The 19,342-nt window shown below is 47.8% G+C and overlaps 4 protein-coding genes across 4 annotated transcripts; 2 read left to right on the forward strand and 2 right to left on the reverse strand.

The window, feature by feature from the left end:
• The first annotated feature begins 338 nt into the window (after nt 1-338).
• On the forward strand, nt 339-2,245 carry COX6A1 (cytochrome c oxidase subunit 6A1). The gene is made up of 3 exons (XM_069870717.1): nt 339-501; nt 1,307-1,446; nt 2,012-2,245. The coding sequence occupies exons 1-3, from the start codon at nt 393-395 to the stop codon at nt 2,096-2,098; spliced, it is 336 nt and encodes a 111-aa protein (XP_069726818.1). The 5' UTR covers nt 339-392; the 3' UTR covers nt 2,099-2,245.
• A 2,433-nt stretch (nt 2,246-4,678) lies between these two features.
• Nucleotides 4,679-5,805, reverse strand: TRIAP1 (TP53 regulated inhibitor of apoptosis 1). The gene is made up of 2 exons (XM_069870820.1): nt 5,617-5,805; nt 4,679-4,919 (listed from the first exon to the last, which is right to left on the reverse strand). The coding sequence occupies exons 1-2, from the start codon at nt 5,761-5,763 to the stop codon at nt 4,836-4,838; spliced, it is 231 nt and encodes a 76-aa protein (XP_069726921.1). The 5' UTR covers nt 5,764-5,805; the 3' UTR covers nt 4,679-4,835.
• GATC (glutamyl-tRNA amidotransferase subunit C) lies at nt 5,798-8,976 on the forward strand. Its single transcript, XM_069870819.1, has 4 exons — nt 5,798-5,904; nt 6,431-6,597; nt 7,477-7,580; nt 8,272-8,976. Exons 1-4 carry the CDS (start codon nt 5,839-5,841, stop codon nt 8,325-8,327), a joined length of 393 nt encoding a protein of 130 aa, XP_069726920.1. The 5' UTR covers nt 5,798-5,838; the 3' UTR covers nt 8,328-8,976.
• A 4,290-nt stretch (nt 8,977-13,266) lies between these two features.
• COQ5 (coenzyme Q5, methyltransferase) lies at nt 13,267-18,855 on the reverse strand. The gene is made up of 7 exons (XM_069871252.1): nt 18,711-18,855; nt 18,413-18,562; nt 17,608-17,829; nt 16,016-16,122; nt 14,491-14,579; nt 14,166-14,277; nt 13,267-14,050 (listed from the first exon to the last, which is right to left on the reverse strand). The coding sequence occupies exons 1-7, from the start codon at nt 18,853-18,855 to the stop codon at nt 13,949-13,951; spliced, it is 927 nt and encodes a 308-aa protein (XP_069727353.1). The 3' UTR covers nt 13,267-13,948.
• Nucleotides 18,856-19,342: the final 487 nt, after the last annotated feature.

A 19,342-nucleotide genomic window follows, 5' to 3' on the forward strand; every position in this document is an offset into this window, starting at 1 on the left:
TCCACCAGTTCCATATCCTTCTAATGTCGAGGATTCCAGAACTGGACGCAGTATTCCTTCCTTCTGGCCTCAAGAGCTGGGTTATCAGAGTTCACACTCATCACCCAGCAGAACTAAGCACCCCTCTGCAGAGCCCCTTCTCCACATCCCCCCGGGCCGCCCTAGAGCCCCATCGGCCCCTCACGCCCTCCCTATCCCCACAGCGCTGCCCCTCGTAGCCTCGACGCCCCTCGCCCCTCAGCACCAAGATGGCGCCCTTCCCGCCCCGTGACGTCACCGCGCCCCGCCCCGCGCATGCGCAGCCGCGCGACCGCGGCTCAAGGTCAGTCCCGGGGTGGGGGAAGCGCGCGCGCTGGTCGCTTCCGGTTCCGGTGTGCGCGGCGGCCGAGGCGATGGCGGCGCTCGGAAGGGTGTCCCGGCTGCTGCTCCGCGCCGCCCCGCGCCCCCCGCCCTCCCCGCCGCGCCGGGGCATGGCGGCCGCGGCACACGAGGGCGGTGGAGGTAACGGGGACGCTGGGCTGGAGGCGCTGCCCTCGCGGGAGGGGCTGCGGGGCGGCGGCTCCGCGTCCGCCCTTGGAGAACGGGGAGTGAGGCCTGATTGCGGCTTTCGTACTGAGATGGGGAAGAACGTTTTAGCAGGGCCTGTAGCGATATGACAAGGGCTAACGGTTTTAAACTAAAGGAGAGGCTTAGACTAGATGTTAGGAAGAAATCTTTTATGCTGAGGGTAGCAAAACATTGGCCTGGGTTGCCCAGAGAGGTGGTGGGTGCCCGGTCCCTGCAAACATTCAAGGTCAGGTTGGATGGGGCTCTGAGCAACCTGAAAGGAGGTTGTAGAGAGGAGGGTGCTGGCCTCTTCTCCCAGGTGACAGGGGACAGGACAAGAGGGAATGGCCTCAAGCTCCACCAGGGGAGATTTAGGCTGGGCATTAGGAAAAATTTTTTCTCAGAAAGGGTCATTAGGCACTGGCAGAGGCTGCCCAGGGAGGGGGTTGATTCACCTTCCCTGGAGGGGTTTAAGGCACGGGTGGATGAGGTGCTGAGGGACATGGTTTAGTGTTTGATAGGAATGGTTGGACTCGATGATCCGGTGGTTCTCTTCCAACCTGGTGATTCTATGAAGATGTCCCTATTCACTGCAGGGGGTTGAACTGGATGACCTTCATGGTCCCTTCCAACCCAAGCCATTCTATGATCCTCTGCTGTGTTTGCTGGCTAACGTATTGATTGCTTTCACCATGTGGTTGGATTGGTAGCACCGCAGCAGCGGTGCTGTTGTGCTAATCCATGTGACCCCTCCTGCCAGCTCGGCTCTGGAAGACACTGACCTTTGTTGTGGCGCTGCCTGGGGTCGGCGTTTGCATGCTGAACTGCTACCTGAAGGGACAAGAAGAGCATGAGCGGCCTGAGTTTATTCCCTATGCTCATCTCCGGATCCGGACCAAGGTACCTTCGCCACCTCTGGCCTGCTTATTTTCTGGGAATGGAGAGCTTCCTCCAAGATGAATGCAGCATCTCTTGCTTCCTTGCCCCCATGTTGGGTGCTGCATACGTAGCCACACTCCTAATTCCTTGATTTGTTCCTGAGGCAGCAAGACTTTTCGGCAGCTCAGGTTAAGTGCCTGTGGTCTTGGCAGGCCTTCCTGCCCCAAATAATCCTGCTCTTGCTTCACTGAAAAATGTGTCAGTCCTAGAGCTGCTGTACTTATGTTACACTAAAGCAGATCTACAAGCTAACGGGGGTGAGCCCAAATTCTCAACACTGGCCTTGCTGTAGTAAAGCACAGTTGAGATTTTAGCAAGAGCAAAGACCTTGTTGTCTTGAGACACTAGCTCCTGGCTAAGGGAGGCTGTTTTCCAACTCTTTCTTCCTACAGATCAGGGAAAATGCTAGTTTGATTAATTCATCAGCCTGTCAAGCTGTGTGATGTTTGTACCCACGCTGCTGTTGAGGTCTGTGCTGTGCAGATCTCAGCTAGCTGTTGCTGCTTTTTTTCCCTTCCTTCAACAGCGTTTCCCCTGGGGTGACGGGAACAAAACTCTATTCCACAACCCCCACGTTAACGCTCTCCCCACCGGTTATGAAGATGAAAACTGAGAACCTGACCACAGCCAGCACTTTGGCTCTTCCTCTCTTGGACCAGAATGTGGCATGGGAACCATCACTAAACAAACTACATTCCCTCTGCAATGAAGCGTTGTGGCTTCTGTCGGGGTCCTTTAAATAAATAATTCTGAACCTGAATTCAGGATCTGACTTTTTTGTTAATCTGAGTCCTTAGAAGTTCTTTAGTTTAGTGTTTGCATAAAACAGAGGCTTCCCACAGATGCAGTGCAAGAGTTGGGGGTTTGACTGCCTGAATGTTAATACCCACTCCTGTATCTGGTGACACTACTGATGGGGACATGTGTGTTCAATGTAGGATGTTACTCAGGCTTCATATTCTTCATGTCTGCTTTAACCAATCACTGTAAGCCCATGGCTCGCAGCCAGATGAACAGATGCTGCAGATGAAAATTCAGTACATGTTCTCCACAATCAGCTGTTGCAGTATTTATTAACAGTCACAAGCAGTTTTCTTTTAGACTCTTCTCGAAGAGAGAGCAGCAGCAAAGATGTTTAATTAAGCTCTGTGTGCCTTCACAGTGTTAATCTTTAGCTCTCAAATGTTATAGTTTTATCAGCACATACATTGCTCACAACTCTGCTTTTCCTCAAGCTGCACCCAGGTTGCACACAGTCTCTCTCTCTTACACGTGTTACAGAAGAAAACTGTTCTTGCTCCACTGCCTCTATCTGTATAATCAATACTGTGTCACTGACACGATTCTTAACACAGGAGAACGTAACTACTTTCCAGAGTTGTCAGCCAATCCTAACACCCCGAGCCTGTTCCAGTACACTGTTAACTTTGAGGCTTTCCCTCTGTGCAAGTCAAGCATTTTCCAGCTCCTTCTGTGAGTTCAGTATTTCTTTGCATGGTATGGAAGACTGCTGAGCCTTGGCCATCATTAATACCGGTTTTCCCAAAAGGAAGAATGTAGCAGCTGACTTGGCATCTGCCTGTTGAAAGGGGTGTCAGATGGCACATGGTACTCTCAAAATGGGCCCTCCCCATATTTCAATGCAATTTATTTTTTCCACTTAATAGCAAAATGACAGCTAAGACAAGCTTTTCTGTGTTAGAGCACAGAACAAGGCACTGATGGGCACAGTTGTTTTAAAGCTAACCGACTAAATCACACTACACAAAGATCGTAAAAAAGCACATGGGTTGCATGTTGTTGCTTAATGAAAAAAAAATGAAGCCACGTACTTGACAGTTCCCAAAATGATATTTAAGAAAGAGAGAGCTTTCCCTAAGCTCACTATTCTTATTTATAGCCAAATGATTTGGGAGTTTCAGTGTCAACGGTTTGTTTTTCCCATGTGACGTTTAGTTGTGCTGGCCCGGCATTTGCTGTCTCCTGCACCTGGGAACAGGTGCACGGCCTGGCAGCTCTGGGTCTGCTGCCCAAGCTCCATGCCGCTCTCGGTGCCCGGGGTCACGGCTGGGGGGCTGTGGTGCAGACCATCCAGCCGCTGGGTTTGAGAACTGTGCCTATTTTAAAAGGAAAGCCTCTGAACAATCCTTCAGGTAGTGCTTAAAAGCAGAGGGAGTGAAGATCACTTTTTTCCTCACTGTAGTTCTAGGACAATTAGGAAGCAGACATCTCTCTCATCACCAGCCCATACTACGCCTGTGTTGGTATAATGCCAGGGGACAGCTTCTCCCCATCCCTGTATGAGGATCAGTGGAAATCTCCCCTGCCACAGAGCTCACGGGGCCACAGGATGGATCCTGATCCCTTCCTTCTCTTCCAAACCCCCTTTTCTAGTTGCTGCACGTGTTTCTGTAGCTCACAAGCCAGCAGAGATAAGATTTGTTTGCTCTCCTAGGTGTAAAGTACACGTTTGGGAGCAGCTCCACAAGCAGGCGAGGTCCCCAGACGGCAGCTGGCACTTTTCGCATTCTCAAGCCAGGACTCCCCTCATTCAATGCACACTTTACCACCTCAAGTACACGTCTAACAGTGATCGTGCCCAGCCTGCGGACCAGGACAGCCAGGGCTGTGCTGCAGTTTCACTGCAGGAACGCGTAACTCTAGAGAAGAGAATTTGGGATTGTTTCAGTACCTCAGAAAAGCCTCTGAATTCAAAGGGTCCTCCCTGCAGCTCCTGTCCCAGGCCACCTCCGTCCCTCCCAGAGGTCACCATCAGGAGCACAGTTGCTGACTGGAACAAATATAACCTGGATATATTTATTTTAGCTAAGTTCCAGAAGGTCCAGTGGAGTGGTTTTATACCATCTCTCTTGCTGATACAGAATGATGCTTTAGCCTCTCAGCATCCAGGATCATATAAAATACATTTCTTCCACCAAAATTCAGCACCATAAAGAGGAGAGAAAGTAAATCAAACTCCTTCATAGCCTTTCAAAACACTTTCAAGTGTTATATAAATAAGCAAGAGAAATCGGTCACAGAGCAACTATTATCTCAAACTATGCTAACGAGCATTCTCCCAGTACAGAGTACATTCAGCAGGAACTTAGTTCAAAGTGCTTTTTGCGCTGTTAGATGCTAAACCACCACCAATATTCACTGAAAAGCAGGGCAGTTACCACATCACCCGGTCATTTTTGTCTGTCTGTCTGTTTTTACAAGCAGAGAAGACTCTTTGCTTTCCACAAAGCAGCTTAACAAAGGCCTCATCCAGGTGGGGTGTAGAAGTGCACCTGGCGATGCTGCTCAGTCCAAAGGCGCATGTTAGTGACTCCACCCACACAGTGAAGTCAAGAGGAGTCTTCAGTTTTCCCTTTGCTTGCGCCCATGAACTCCAAGCCTTCAATAGGGATGTCCTTCTCCTTAATTGCTTTCTGAAAAGCAAAGCAAAGCAAAAAATTAAACTTGCTACATCTCTATAGTACTAAGTGACATAATTGTTGGTACAAAACACGATCTAGGAAAAGCAGTCAAAGACTGGTTTGGATGAAGCTTCAAAACTAGGGATGCTCAAGACCATCCCAAGAACTCCTGCCTGAAAGGAGGTTGTGGAGAGGAGGGAGCTAGGCTCTTCTCCCAAGTGACAGGGGACAGGACGAGAGGGAATGGCCTCAAGCTCCACCAGGGGAGGTTCAGGCTGGACATCAGGAAAAAATTTTTCATGGGAAGGGTCATTGGGCACTGGCAGAGGCTGCCCAGGGAGGGGGTTGAGTCCCCTTCCCTGGAGGTGTTTAAGGGACGGGTGGATGAGGCACTGAGGGACATGGTTTAGTGATTGATGGGAATGGTTGGACTCAATGATCCGATGGGTCTTGTCCAACCTGGTGATTCTATAAACTCGCGCTGAGCTACAATACGGACCCTGTGACTGAAAAGTGCCAGATCCTCAAAACCTGCAGGCTCCGGAAGCTCCATTAACAAGAAAAACGTAGAAAGAGCGAACTGCAAAACACTACATGTCACGACCAGCAGAGAGAGGAGACGTGAGGAAGCCTGGAGCGGTGTGGGCTGCCGGGAGCAGAGAGCGGGGGGCAGCGAGAGGGGCCGGGGCACGGTTGGCGCCGCACGCACCTGCACGCAGAGCTGGTAGCGCTTGAAGAGCTGCCCGCAGGGGTCGCCGCCGCTCTCGCCCTTGAGAAACTTCTCTGCGAACCAGCGGTTGAAGCACTGGTCGTACTCGCGCTTCAGCTCGGTGCACGCCTCCCCCACGCTGTTCATGGCGGCGGCCGGGCCCCTCGCGCGCTTCCGGCGCGGAGCGGGTGACGTCACGAAGCACGCGACGGCGGGAGCACCATGAGGCTGCTGCGGTTCGGCCGGTGGCTGCGGGCGGGGGTGGCCGCGGCGGGGCCCCCGGGGCCGGTACGGGGAACACAGAGCGGGGAACGGGCGGGGGCCCCGGGCCCGGTACGGGGAACACGGAACGGGGAACGGGCGGGGCCCCCGGGGCCGGTACGGGGAACACAGAGCGGGGAACGGGCGGGGGCCCCGGGGCCGGTACGGGGAACACAGAGCGGGGAACGGGGAACCGGCGGGGCCCCCGGGGCCGGTGCGGGGAACACAGAACGGGGAACGGGAAACGGGGAACGGGCTGGGCCCCGGGGCCGGTGCGGGGTGGGGAAGGGGGGACACGAGTGGCCCCCGGGCCTGGTATGAGGGTGGGGGGGGGGGTCCCTCTCGCGATACGGAACCCGTAACGGCCTCGCGCGGCCCTCGCTGGGCGGGGGGGGGGACCGGCTCCGTTTAGCACCGTTCCCCGAGGAAGAACAAGGGGTCTCCGTGTCTCAGGCTCGGGGTTTGCCCCTGTCACCGGGGTTTGGGTTGTGACGCAAGGCATTGAACTCGCTCGCCTTCGCCTCTCTCTGTGGGTGCCGCTCTCCCCGCGCAGCCCCAGGTGACGGCGGAGCTGCTGGCGCACCTGGAGCACCTGGCCCTGGTGGATTTCCGGGATGCGGAGGGCGTGGAGCGGCTGCAGAAGGCCATCCAGTTCGCCGAGCAGCTCCACGAGGTGAACACCGATGGCGTGGAACCCATGGACTCAGTCCTGGAGGACAGGTAACAGGCGGCGGGCGGCAGCCTCCTTTTAACTGCCGAGGAATCGCTGGTTTGTGTTTGTTGTTGAGCAACAAAGCTGGTGAGGGGGCTGGAGAGCAGGTCTTACGAGGAGCGGCTGAGAGAGCTGGGGGTGTTTAGCCTGGAGAAGAGGAGGCTGAGGGGAGACCTCATTGCTCTCTACAACTGCCTGAAAGGAGGTTGTGGAGAGGAGGGAGCTGGGCTCTTCTCCCAAGTGACAGGGGACAGGACAAGAGGGAATGGCCTCAAGCTCCACCAGGGGAGGTTTAGGCTGGACATTAGGAAAAAATTCTTCACAGAAAGGGTCATTGGGCACTGGAACAGGCTGCCCAGGGAAGTGGTTGAGTCCCCTTCTCTGGAGGTGTTTAAGGCATGGGTGGACGAGGTGCTAAGGGGCACGGTTTAGTGTTTGATAGGAATGATTGGACTCGATGATCTGGTGGGTCTCTTCCAACCTGGTTATTCTATGATTCTATGAAACCTCTCTTTACCCTGGGAATCACCCTGGCTTTGTGCTGGGTCCCTTTGCTCTCAGAAATGTTTGGGGAAAGGGCGACCTTTGCCCATAAGCACAGCAAGGGCGCGCTGAGGCTTTGAGCGACGTGATCCAGTGGGAGGTGTCCCAGCCTATGGCAGAGGGGTTGGAACTGGATGGGCTTTAAGGTCCCTTCCTGCCTAAGCCACTCTGATTCCTTTGTGTATCTTGATCACGAGTGATCTGCTCCCCAGGTGTCTGTCAGTGGCATTCTTACTTGCTTCAGGATGTTCCCGTATTGTTTTAGTGCTTACTTAAGACCAAATCCTGGTTTAGAGATAAGCCGTACTTCATAGAACAGCTTAAAACCACACCTTGTTCTTCAGGTGTCTGTATCTCAGAGAAGATGATGTTACAGAAGGCAACTGTACGAAAGAGCTGCTGAAAAATGCCAGAGAGAAAGTAGAGGAATATTTTGTAGCCCCACCAGGTATTGTCTTGCTTCTAAAATCCTCTGAACTTTTTTTAAGTAACCCAAGGAATATAACGTGCTATAGCTGTGTTTACCTAAAGAAAAGCTAGCTAATAATAAGGAAGCATTGTAATAAATAACTGTAGCCTGCAGTCTTCTAGTCAAGAAGAGATGTTAGACAATTTTATTCTTTAAGACACTGAAGGACTTAAAGGCTTCATAAGGAACATGAAAATATGATGATTAAAAGTTGGGGAGGGGCTTTTTATTAGATAGTGCGGGGACAGGATGAGGGGGAACAGTTTTAAGCTCAAAGAGGGGAGATTTAGATGAAATCTTAGGCAGAAATGTTCTCCTGGGAGGGTGGGGAGGCCCTGGCCCAGGTTGCCCAGAGCAGTGGTGGCTGCCCCATCCCTGGAGGGGTTCAAGGGCAGGTTGGATGGGGCTTGGACAGCTTGATCCAGGGGGAGGTGTCCCTGCCCATGGCAGCGGGTGTGACTGGATGGGCTTTAAGGTCCTTTCCAACTCAAGGCGTTCTGTGTTTCTGAGAAGCAGTACAGACATGACCCTTAGTCTGAAGTTACTGCACACGGGGAGCGATTATTTACAAGAAGCCAGACCTAACTGACTTTCCCTGCATGCTAAGCTGCATCACCCAAAAAGTACCTTACAGCTGCTCTCACACAACTTTCTTCCTGTTTTCTCTCAGGTAACATCCCTTTACCAAAGCTGGACAAACAAGAGACTTCTCTGCAGGGCTCTTAGTGAAAGCCGGGAATGCAAATGCCCTTCTGGTGTTTTATTTGGGGAAGCTCAGTTTTGTGGAGTCACATCTGCAGTGCCCTGGCACATCTTTTGAATAAAAGAAGAGCACTTGCAAGACAGTTTACAGAAGATGAAGGTGCAAAACATTTAGTGCTACTGAAAAATTCAGTGTGTTTGAAGCTGGAAAGCAGCACGACAAGTGACCTTGGCACTTTTATTTAAGCAAGTGAATGTGATGTTATTCTTTAAGATACTGAATAGCTTAAAGGCTTCATAGAGAACACTAAAATGTGGTCATTAGAAAAACCAGAATACTAGGTTTTTCCTCAACTAGTTTGTAGGAAAACAAGAGAGATGGGAAGGCTGTATTTGCCCATTTCTTAGCTCTGTATTTGGCTCTCACCAGTCAGCAATAACCAAGTCTGTATGGAGGGGTCTGTAACGTTGCTGCGTGTCTCTGTTGCGTGCAGACAGAACACAGATTCTTGTTACAGAAGAAAAGGCACTTTGAGAGGATGATTCACTCAAATATTTTGCTTCTGTTGTATGTGTCCATTTGATCTCAGTGTTCTGTTTCAGGATGGGTTACCCTCTTTTTCCCACTTTGTATTTTTAGTCTCAGAAATTAAATACTATGAGTTGTATATAATTTGAGAAAGACTTTTTAATATACAGAAATAGCTGCTCTAAAATTAAAAATCTTTGCCATATAAATATTTCTGTACATTAGATGTTTATCTATAATGATACAGGCAATATTTTCTGGATTAAACCAATTTTCTTTTTCCAACAAAAAAGCATTGCAGTTGTCTGCATTACTGAAAATACACTTTGTTGTAAATAAAGAATGTAATTACTTGTGAACTCAGCATTTTTTGTTCTGTTGACACAGTGAACTAAATACAGACTATGACTGTTATTTTTTTTTTGTTGGAACAGGTTTTAGAAATACAGGTGCCCCAGTGCCCATCAGTGCTGCAGAAAGATGCTGCTAGCAGGAGTCTAACTGCCGCTTTCTTAGAGGAGGCAGCAACTTTTTATTTGGGTGGTGCTCTGTCCACCTGTTGATTTAAGAATCCAGAATTATTTATTCCAATTTTCATGAACTTTTCCAGTGTGTAGAATTATGTCCTAAGCCACAGCGGAATTTTCTTCCAAAGCGCTAGAAGAGACCCCTGAAGTTACTGTAATAGGATATGACTTGTTACCGGCTCAGAGTCTGCTCTTTGGGCTCTTGGGAGCCTGGCAGGAGAAAGACAGTGCTTCTCTGTGGCCGTGCAGGCATGTGGTTCCCCTCAGGGCAGAAACTCACCTCATGGGACCATAACCTGATATTGCCCAGCTTACACAGGGCACGTTTGTTGTCTTTTTTGCAGAGAAACACCATTACTTCCCCTTCCATCTTTCTGTACATCTGCATGACACAGCCAGCTTGGCGCCTGTGTCCCTCCGGGTCCTGCCAGCTGTCTGATGTGGCCGTAAGAACTATTTCTCCTGTGAACTGTATCTTCCACACCCCTGCAAACAACACGAGGTTAGTGATACACATGCATAGTTTCCTAACATCTCCAAGTCTGCCAAGCATATTAGAAGTATTGTAATTTGAAAAACACTACAAAAACTACTGAAGAGTTTGAGTTGTACTGATACTGTGTTGAGCTGCCTTGCTGTTAATGCTGTGTGTACAAACTGCTTTAACAAGCTTCCCCTAGGGCCATTCGTTATGTGCCATGTATTTAACAAAGAAACCTAGGCTGTGTGAAAAGGAAAACAGCTGTCTTTGCTGGTGTAAGAAATCACAGCCACCGGGTAGGATCTGCTTTCACTCATTGCCCTCAAACACTGCATGTTTGGTAAGCTTTGAACTGATTTGTTTTTTTCATATTTCTCTGGCAAGAAGTGACAGCAAATGCTTGTCCCACTCTTATTTATGCAGTTACTTCATTATTTGTTTAAGTTTCCATAATATATATGTGTATACATATATACATACAAACATATGTACATATATGCATACACATAAAACATGTAATTATTATGATGCTTGAATTCTTTCAAGGGTGTTAAATTAAGGCTTCTGTCTAATCCCACTAATCAAATTCCCAGCAAAGCTGTAACACTCTATTAGTGCTTTAGTTTCAGGCTTCTAAAGATCAAAACCCTGCAAATGCTGAAGTTTTACAAATACACAAGCTCAGCTGAAAAGTCGTTTATGATGCATATATAAATCATGACAAGGAAAGACCTTAAACTGTACTGTGCAACAAGCGTGTTAGCAGAGAATTTCCAGTTTGAGAAACCCTCACTTGTTCTATCCATTTTGGCCTCCTTTGACTATCAGAGAGAATGGGAATTTGAGAGCGAGCTGCAGGGCTGCAGGGGCTGCCAGCCCTCTGTATCATCAAGTAACTATTTAAAAGCAACAACCAAACCAACAATTTGGGATGATCCCACATTTCCAATGCAGCACGGCTAAGCTTAAAACTGCCAGCTGATTTCTGCTCCCTTATCCACACACTCCAGTGAGAGAACAAACTGCCTGATGCTTTGTTCCCTGCAGCTCAAACTGCATTTAAAATGGAAAACGCGCGTTTCCTTAACGAAGGGGTTTGCTGCACCACTAATACAGAAATTACAGCCCTGACTCAGACACCTGCAACCACCAAAACAAACCCTGGCAAAGGCCAGAAGAGCTGCCTGTGGGGGAGAACGCATTAGTGCCTCAGCCGCCCTCGGTGTGTCTAACGTGGTGGGTGCTGTGCCCCACGGGACGGCGCGAGGCCCCACTGGCCCCAGCTGCACCCTGAGGTGGGGACCAGACACCCTTTGTGGTGCCGGTTCACCTGCTTTCACTGCGCAGCCTCGACACACAAGTGGGTCTGAGTCTGGGTCACATCTTTACAGTATTCAGCCACAATCCAATTTATGACCCCGGCAAGTGAATAAATACAGTTAAGGACTGTAATAAAACAACTATGTGTAAATTCCCTGGAACTGCACAGGCAAACATTGCGTATATTTGGAAAATAACTCATCTTTTCTCAGTGGTTAATAGATATGGCAAAAAGAAAAAAAAATTGTTTTAAAAAAAAAACTAGACAACAAAAGGAGGCCAACTTGTGAGATAATGTATATACATCTGTTTCCCTGGAGGTAACTTGACTTATACCTGCTAAGGTTCTTCAGCTCCTCTGTATATCTGTAACATAAAATTGGGTTAGAAGCCCTAGCATCTAGGTTCCAGGTTTACAAAGAAAATTTCTTCAGTTTTACAGAAAAAAAAAGAAAATGGAAGTTGCTTTATTGCTAACAATGGTTATTTTATGATTATTGACAGTAATTAGGAGGCCCAGGGAAAATCTCTATTAGATACAATGATAAGGTACACAACACAGGGAAAAAGGCCTCAACTGAAAGTACTCATGGTCTCATGATATGCCTTATCCATTACTCAGTTTTCTTCGGCACCGCCTGTACTCCAGCTCTCATCTCCCCTGTGTATTTATTCTGCCTTCCCCTGCAACTTTGTCCTGAGGGAAACTACACTTTTATATTCTTGATTAACAAGGCTCCAATCTTTCTCTTTAAAGCTGTGTATCTCAGGCTTTAATGTTTCTCATTAACGAGTATCACACCCACACTGACATTTCCTGCAGTCGTCATCACACCTGTTCTTTCAGCTAATCATTTCTTAATAAATGCATAGTAGCTACCAAACACAGCCACCTCCTCGGGGATTCATGGGTGTTCCTGAAGATCATGGTAGGGAAGGCTGTTAAATGGTTCTGTTCTCTACCTAGCAGAGAACATTGCTAGTATGTAGTTGCATATTGCTAGTATGTAGTTCTCTACCTAGTAGAGAACATCTCTACCATTGCTGGTGCTGCAGATACTAAATACAGCTCTGTAAATTAATTGCTGCTAGGGCCCCACGACTGCTTAAAGCTTCTTCAAGTTGCTAGCACACTAGGTCTCTCCCTTCTATCTGTTGCATTAAACCAGAAAAGTTCCCTTACTGTCATAACGTTCAGAGTTGTCCCTAACACACGTTCCTGATGGCAGATAGAAAGCAAAGCTGTGAGCTGCTTCTCTTCCCATTAAAGTCAGAAGTGGCTTCTGAGACACTCTGAGTGACAAAAGTACCACATTGTCCAGTTTTAATACTTTGGGGGACAGTACATTCTTCTGAGGTTGCCTCAGAGCTTGTGAAAGCAACAGGTTGCTGGCAGTTATGCTGCTTTTGCTGCGAATGACAGTGAGCAGGCGACTACACTGCACTAATAAGGAAAACAGGAGCATATACAAGTGGGCTGGGTGACTGCTCTTTAGATTTTTATTACTACAAGGAAATGGCAGCCCCACCAGCAAGCCAGTATTTAAAAAACTTTTTTAAATCATCCTCCACTGCTGTAGACATGGTTAAGAGACCTGTTATTAACAGATCACCAGCTGACACGAGTATCAGCAGGAAGTGCCCCAGGGAGAGGCACGAGAACAGATGAGAGCACAGGGGATCTGTAAATCATCTGGCTTCACTTAAAACAACAAGCAAAAAAACCCCAAACAACAGGCAAGAGCCGCAGAAATGGCGAGGTCTGCAGAAGATGCCTGAAAGAAGATGCAGGAAATCTGATTGTTCCCTCAGTGAGTGGGATCCAAGTAACATGGTAAACATGGGTAAAAGGCTTAGAATACTAGAATCACAGAATGGTTTGGGTTGGAAAGGACCTTAAAGATAATCCAGTTCCAATCCTCCTGCCATAGGCAGGGACACCTTCCACTGGCTCAGGTTGCTCAGAGCCTCATCCAACCTGGCCCTGAACACCTCCAGGGATGGGGCAACCACTCTATGCTTATATCCTGCTATAGAAGCATCTGTTCCTCAAAAGTTAAAAGAACAGAAGGAAATGCACAGTATTTTTATGTAGAGGTTATGCATCCAGCACTGACAAAGAAAAAGTTTTCATATGGAGATGAAAACATGTCACCTTATCCCAGAATACAGTTACGCAGTCGTCCTCCTTCAGGAGAAAACTCTTTTCTTAGAAAGATTAAAATATTCACTTAAGTGAAAAAAAGTTGATGCAGAGCTGCTTTAGCTGCTTTATTTCAGAAGCCTTCCATTTGCCTTTGAAAAAGTAAAGGAATCATGGGGAAAATCCCTTGAAGTCTGCATGACAAATATCATGGTAGCTTAATAAAAATCTAATAAATCCAAGTTGCTTCTCCCTGGCACGATATCGTCCTTGAAGCTTAGCCAAAAAAAAAAAAACCAAAACAAGGAGGCATCTTATTTGAAGACCGGTCGGTCTGTTTCTGTATCCACACCCCTGGGAACTGAAGTTGCTTCACTCGCTAGCGTTGCTCAGTTTTGGCCACGTCCTTCATGTTGCACTTCAAGGGAAATGCAAGTGTAAGAAATCCCACAGCAGTCACCTCACCCGCAGGTTTCTTGAAGGGCAAAAAGGCAGCTGAAGTCCTTCTGGGTCTGACTGCTGAGCAAGGGTCTGCTGCACAAGTTCTTAGAACTCCTCTTTAATCTTCGCAGCATTGTGTGAAAGCATTCACAGCTTTCACATTCCTCAGGAAAATGACACTTGTGTTTTGCTGTACAGTTAGACTCATAGTTTGAAACCTGAGTGAATGGCAACAATGCCGTTGTTTAAATTCTGATAATCCACTTGAAAAAACCCTGCATCTTCTATCATCGCCTTAAACTCCTCCTGAAAAACAACAGTTCCAGAGTTACAACGACCTGAAGGCCTATCAGCCAGCTGCCTGTGAGGTTATGCTGGGACCATTCTTTCTGGTAGTGGATTCAGAAAAATGCTCTCTTACCTGAGGGGGGAAACGTCGGATACTCTCCACAAGATATTGGTAAGACTTCCAGTCACCAGCAATAACCTCACCCAGAACAGGGATAACCTGGAAACTGTAGAGATCGTAGAGCCTGCGCAGACAGACAGCACAGACAGATTAACACCAACAAGTTTAGAACCTACCCTCTGCAACACAAGCTGATCTCTGTACCACTGTGCTATGGAGCCTGTATCTGGTTTTAAAAGTGCACAACGAGGTGGCCTCAAAGTGTCTCTGTCTCTTATTCTGGCTAAGTTCAAAGCGGAGAGCGCTGTGACATGGTGTAGCGTTGCCAGGTTCCTACCTGGAAAGAAGAGGGTTGCTGACTTGACTGAATTCAAGGCAGAGAAATCTTCCTCCTGGTTTCAGCACACGATAGGCCTCCTGAAGTGCCTGAGACAAGGCAGATATGGTAAGTTTGTTTCTGGAGAACAGCACGAGCCTGTTACCATGCCATGTGATGGCATCTCAGGGATGAATTGAACGGAGCAAAGAGAACCCTGATTGCCAATCTCTAATATTTACTTGTGGAAAAGAAGTATCCACAGACAAGTGTTAAAAAAAACCCAAACACAAATAAACAACAAAACCAAACCACAGAAACTCTTGCTGTTACATAAATAGATTTACACCAGGCTTTGTGTCGAAACTATGATGTCAGGTTTGCAACTTTTCCTCTTTTTCCCTACTCTTAGTTAAGGAATGTTTGCCAGCAGAACTCTTGTAATTACAGACCAAACCCAAAAGGGAGAAGCTGAATCAGCTGCAGAAGCTGAAAATGAAAAGAGGGCATGACAGATTTTTTTTTTTTCAGTCAAAAGAAAAGATTTTGCTCAACTGTGAGGCACACCCAAAGGATCAAAGAAGAAATTACACTGGGTTTTGGATGAGCAACGTGTGAGAACAAGAAGGAAGGACAGGGAAGAAGAAAATCTTTGGCTACTTTGAAATTTCACTCATTATCTAAAATAGAACCCCTACGAACCACCTAGACACTGTACATTTTTTCATACATGAGCATGACAGGATGGTATTTAAGAACTTCTGCAGGTTGTGCATCTGCCTGGCTTCAACTGTCATGTTCCTAAGGGATAAAATATAAACAACAAGCATGCTGGGAGCTCTGCAAAAGAATTGGAGGCTTAGATGTGTTTTGTATCAGGTCTCTAGGGAGCTATGCTACCAGACTGCTGTATCCATGAAGGCAAAAAGCCTGTGCTTTGGAAAGGTGTACGCAAAGCATCGTGAGAAGACAGCCACATTAAGAGAAGTTCAAAGTCATACAGCTCAAGGTAGTCTGGATGCAAACACTGCACCTTCCACAGAAGGACCAGGGTGGTAACGCGCTCCTCCAAATCACAGACAACTAGTCCAGCTAAGCAGGTGCTCTAACCTATCTTCACCCCAAGACAGGTAGTCATTCTCAAAGCACAGATATTGTTTAGAACAAAGGGCAGGACACAGACCAGGTGCTTCAGGAAGACTCGAGATGTGCAGCCTGACTTTACTGTGCATCTCTAGATCCAGCACCCTCCTAAGTGAGGAGAAGGTGGGAAATGAGTATAGCATCCACCCCTTTTTGCCTTAGGAAGAGATTATGTGGCTTGCCATGCTGTAAGGATTGGGCACAAGCTAGTATAAATCTAACTTTTTATGACAAAGGTGGGGCATTTAACTGCATTCTTCATTCAAACAAGTTGTGTGCTACATGCCATTTATTTTAAATGCTTCAGGAGTAGACCAAGGCATTCCTTTATCCAAAGGAATTCCACCTTTCCTTCCTCTGCTAGAATAAAAATATCAGGTCAGGATACAGTATAATAACTTACCAAATCAATACGAGTTACATTTCGGATTCCAAAGGCAATTGTGTAAACATCAAACTTATCATCATCAAAGGGCAACTCTTCGGCATTCCCAAGCACCCAGGACAAACCTGTATTAAAGGGCAATGACTTGGTATTGAACAGACTCAGGCTGCTCCAGAAAGACTAAAACTCAGCTATTTCAGAAGGAAATTATGATTAATAACGTGATATTTAAAATTAATATTTCAATTATACATTTTTCTTGGAGGAAGGACACCTTGGTCTATACTCAAAAACCTTTCAAGGCCCTACAAGTACTACACAGGTGTTTTTCAGGCAACATAGCAAATGTTTCAGATCAGCCAAAATATTCTCCTGCACATACACGCATGTTGTGTTCACAGTGGCTCAGCCTGCCAAGATTTCATCCAAATCTTGCATCATAGCGGAAAGAAGGCCAATGGCATCTTGGCCTGTTTCAGAAACAGCGTGACCAGCAGGTCCAGGGAGGTTATTCTCCCTCTGTACTCAGCACTGGTGAGACCGCTCCTCGAATCCTGTGTTCAGTTCTGGCCCCTCACCACAAGAAGGATGTTGAGGCTCTGGAGCGAGTCCAGAGAAGAGCAACAAACCTGGTGAAGGGGCTGGAGAACAGGCCTTATGAGGAGTGGCTGAGAGAGCTGGGGGTGTTTAGCCTGGAGAAGAGGAGACTAAGGTGAGACCTTATTGCTCTCTACAACTACCTGAAAGGAGGTTGTGGAAAGGAGGGAGCTGGGCTCTTCTCCCAAGTGACAGGGGACAGGACAAGAGGGAATGGCCTCAAGCTCCACCAGGGGAGGTTCAGGCTCGACATAAGGAAAAAATTCTTCACTGAAAGGGTCATTAGGCAATGGAACGGTCTGCCCAGGGAGGTGGTTGACTCGCCTTCCCTGGAGGTGTTCAAGGTGCGGGTGGATGAGGTACTGAGGGGCACGGTTTAGAGATTGGTGGGAATGGTTGGACTCGATGATCCTGTGGCTCTCTTCCAACCTGGTGATTCTATGATAAAGCAACTGGCTTTCCAGAAACTGGCTGCCATTCATTTGCACCAAAGTTGCAGAAAAATAATCTCTGCTCGGAGAATAACTATAACCAGTGATTAATGTCTCACCATGCAACAACGGTCGAAACAAACATTTTGCTAGGTTTCCAAAGACTGAGAAACAGGAAAAGCCACACATCCTCCGTCATCACTAGTAGTATGTGATCCCATTGTTGCTTCCTAAAACCCCAATGAATCAAGGCCATGTCTGCCTGTGGAGCACGGATGTCCAGGTGATTTGTACCAACAATAAGACTACTCAACTTAGAATCACTAGTTCTTAAAGGCACTGGGTTTCTGCATTTCTGAAAGTTCAGGTATTACTCAAGAGGACCACTGTACATCTGAACAACATATTACACACATGATCACTGAAAAGTAACTCAACGTTAGCACATACACAAGCACAGCTCTAGTTTGCACCGTGGCCGTATCGTGTACGTTGTATTCCTGAGGTGGCAGTCACCTGATGGCTACATATCAAACTCTTGCCACCAGACATGCTACTGAAATGGTACAATGCACAGCTCACCTTCAGAGTAGCCAAGGTCCTGTGCTTTTTCCTTCCCAACCTTTAACATTTCTTTGTTAATGTCACAGACCACCACCTGAGAGTCTCCTAGCGGAGATTTGTCTTCCTGGTAACTCTCAGCAATTTCCTGCCATGACAAATTCTGATGGTGCTTAAGCCTCCGCTGGAGCTGGCGTTCTCGTACAGAGCGAACATAATTAATAAATCGAAAGGCGATGTCACCTGTGGATTTTTTAAAAGAAAGATATGTTTTTTGGCATGTTTTCTGATTCCAGAATATTGGAACATAAGGCTTTTAACATCAAACTGAGTTAAATCTTATTTTACATATATATATATATAAAATCTGATCTGGTGGGACATGCCCCTGGCCACCACAGGGGCACTGGAACTCAATGATCTTTAAGGTCCCTTCCAACCCAAATTATTTTATGATTCTATGATTCATAAAAATAAAAACCACACACAGAGTATATGAAGACAGTGTGTGTGTATATATCCACACACACAAATATACAAAGTGAACATACTAAAAGCAAAGACTCTATAGATTCCTACAAATGGAAATGTACTTTCTATAACATATCATGGCATTATTGTAATATTTCCAGAGCCTTGGAGTGAGTTATTTGGAAACACAGACGTTAAATTCTAACACTTTCCTGAAAATCAAGCAGATGCTTCACTAGTTTTAATGACAGGGAACCAAGGTGGGGGAAAAAAGCTGGGCAACTCACTTCTGGGCAGAGTCTAAGGGTTTAAAACAGCAAGGCACTGTCACCTGGAACTCTCCCAAATTATTTACCTGTTCCTCCAGCCACATCGAGGAGCAGCGTTCCCGGAGAAGGGTTCATTTTGCGCACCAGGACGTCCTTCCACAGCCGGTGAATCCCGAGAGTCATCGAATCGTTCATCACGTCGTATTTCTTGGCCACGCTTTCGAAGACCCGGTTAACTGCAAAGGCAGGAGGGCGAGATGGGCTTTATTAAGACGTCCTCCCACAGGGAAGGTGCGAGGTCACCTTTAGGCGCTCGAGGGGCTCCGCCAGCCCGCGAGCGAGAGACCCAGCCCCGGGGAACCGCGCCGCCGCCGCCCCGCTCACTTTTCTCCCTCCTCTCCTCCTCCGTCACCGTCTGGAAACCGAAATGCGTCTGCGGGCCGGCGGCGAACCCGCGCAGGGCCCCGCGGCGCCGGGACAGCGACAGCGAGAGCGGCACCAAAGCCCGCGCCGGGCCCAGCCCCGCCATCTTGTGGGGGCGGGACCCACCCCGCGGGGCAGCCGGAGGCTCAAAGATCATCCAGTTCCACCCCCCGCCACGGGCTGGGACAATTCCCACTGGATCAGGCTGTTCCAAGCCCCATCCAACCTGGCCTCGAACACCTGCAGGGATGGGGCAGTCACGACTTCTCTGGGCAACCTGGGCCAGGGCCTCACCGCACTCATCATGGAGAAATTGCTCCTTGTGTCTAGTCTAAATCTGCCCTTCTCCAGTTTATACCCATCACCCCTCATCCTATCACCACAAGCCTTTGTGAACAGTCCCTCCCCAGCTTTCTGGTAGTCATTTCAGGTATTTAAGGTCTCCTCAGAGCCTTCTCTTCTCCAGGCTGAACAAGCCCAGCTCTCTCCGCTTGTCCTCATATGAGAGGTGCTCCTGCCCTCTGATCATCTTTGTAGCCTCCTCTAGACCCGTTCCAACAGCTCCATCTCCTTCTTATGCTGAGGATTCCAGA

This window comes from Phaenicophaeus curvirostris, chromosome 17 (genome assembly GCF_032191515.1).
Source record: "Phaenicophaeus curvirostris isolate KB17595 chromosome 17, BPBGC_Pcur_1.0, whole genome shotgun sequence".
Lineage (NCBI taxonomy): Eukaryota > Metazoa > Chordata > Aves > Cuculiformes > Cuculidae > Phaenicophaeus > Phaenicophaeus curvirostris.

Coding starts and splice junctions, on each gene's coding strand:
- COQ5 (XM_069871252.1), bottom strand. CDS start 18,855: ATGGCGGGGCTGGGCCCGGCGCGGGCTTTGGTGCCGCTCTCGCTGTCG. Junction 16,123..17,607: donor GGACCTTGGCTACTCTGAAG/GTGAGCTGTGCA, acceptor CCTTTAATACAG/GTTTGTCCTGGGTGCTTGGG. Junction 14,051..14,165: donor TCCGACGTTTCCCCCCTCAG/GTAAGAGAGCAT, acceptor GTTGTTTTTCAG/GAGGAGTTTAAGGCGATGAT.
- COX6A1 (XM_069870717.1), top strand. CDS start 393: ATGGCGGCGCTCGGAAGGGTGTCCCGGCTGCTGCTCCGCGCCGCCCCG. Junction 502..1,306: donor GGCACACGAGGGCGGTGGAG/GTAACGGGGACG, acceptor CCCTCCTGCCAG/CTCGGCTCTGGAAGACACTG. Junction 1,447..2,011: donor ATCTCCGGATCCGGACCAAG/GTACCTTCGCCA, acceptor TTCCTTCAACAG/CGTTTCCCCTGGGGTGACGG.
- GATC (XM_069870819.1), top strand. CDS start 5,839: ATGAGGCTGCTGCGGTTCGGCCGGTGGCTGCGGGCGGGGGTGGCCGCG. Junction 5,905..6,430: donor CGGCGGGGCCCCCGGGGCCG/GTACGGGGAACA, acceptor CTCCCCGCGCAG/CCCCAGGTGACGGCGGAGCT. Junction 7,581..8,271: donor ATATTTTGTAGCCCCACCAG/GTATTGTCTTGC, acceptor GTTTTCTCTCAG/GTAACATCCCTTTACCAAAG.
- TRIAP1 (XM_069870820.1), bottom strand. CDS start 5,763: ATGAACAGCGTGGGGGAGGCGTGCACCGAGCTGAAGCGCGAGTACGAC. Junction 4,920..5,616: donor GCTACCAGCTCTGCGTGCAG/GTGCGTGCGGCG, acceptor TTTGCTTTTCAG/AAAGCAATTAAGGAGAAGGA.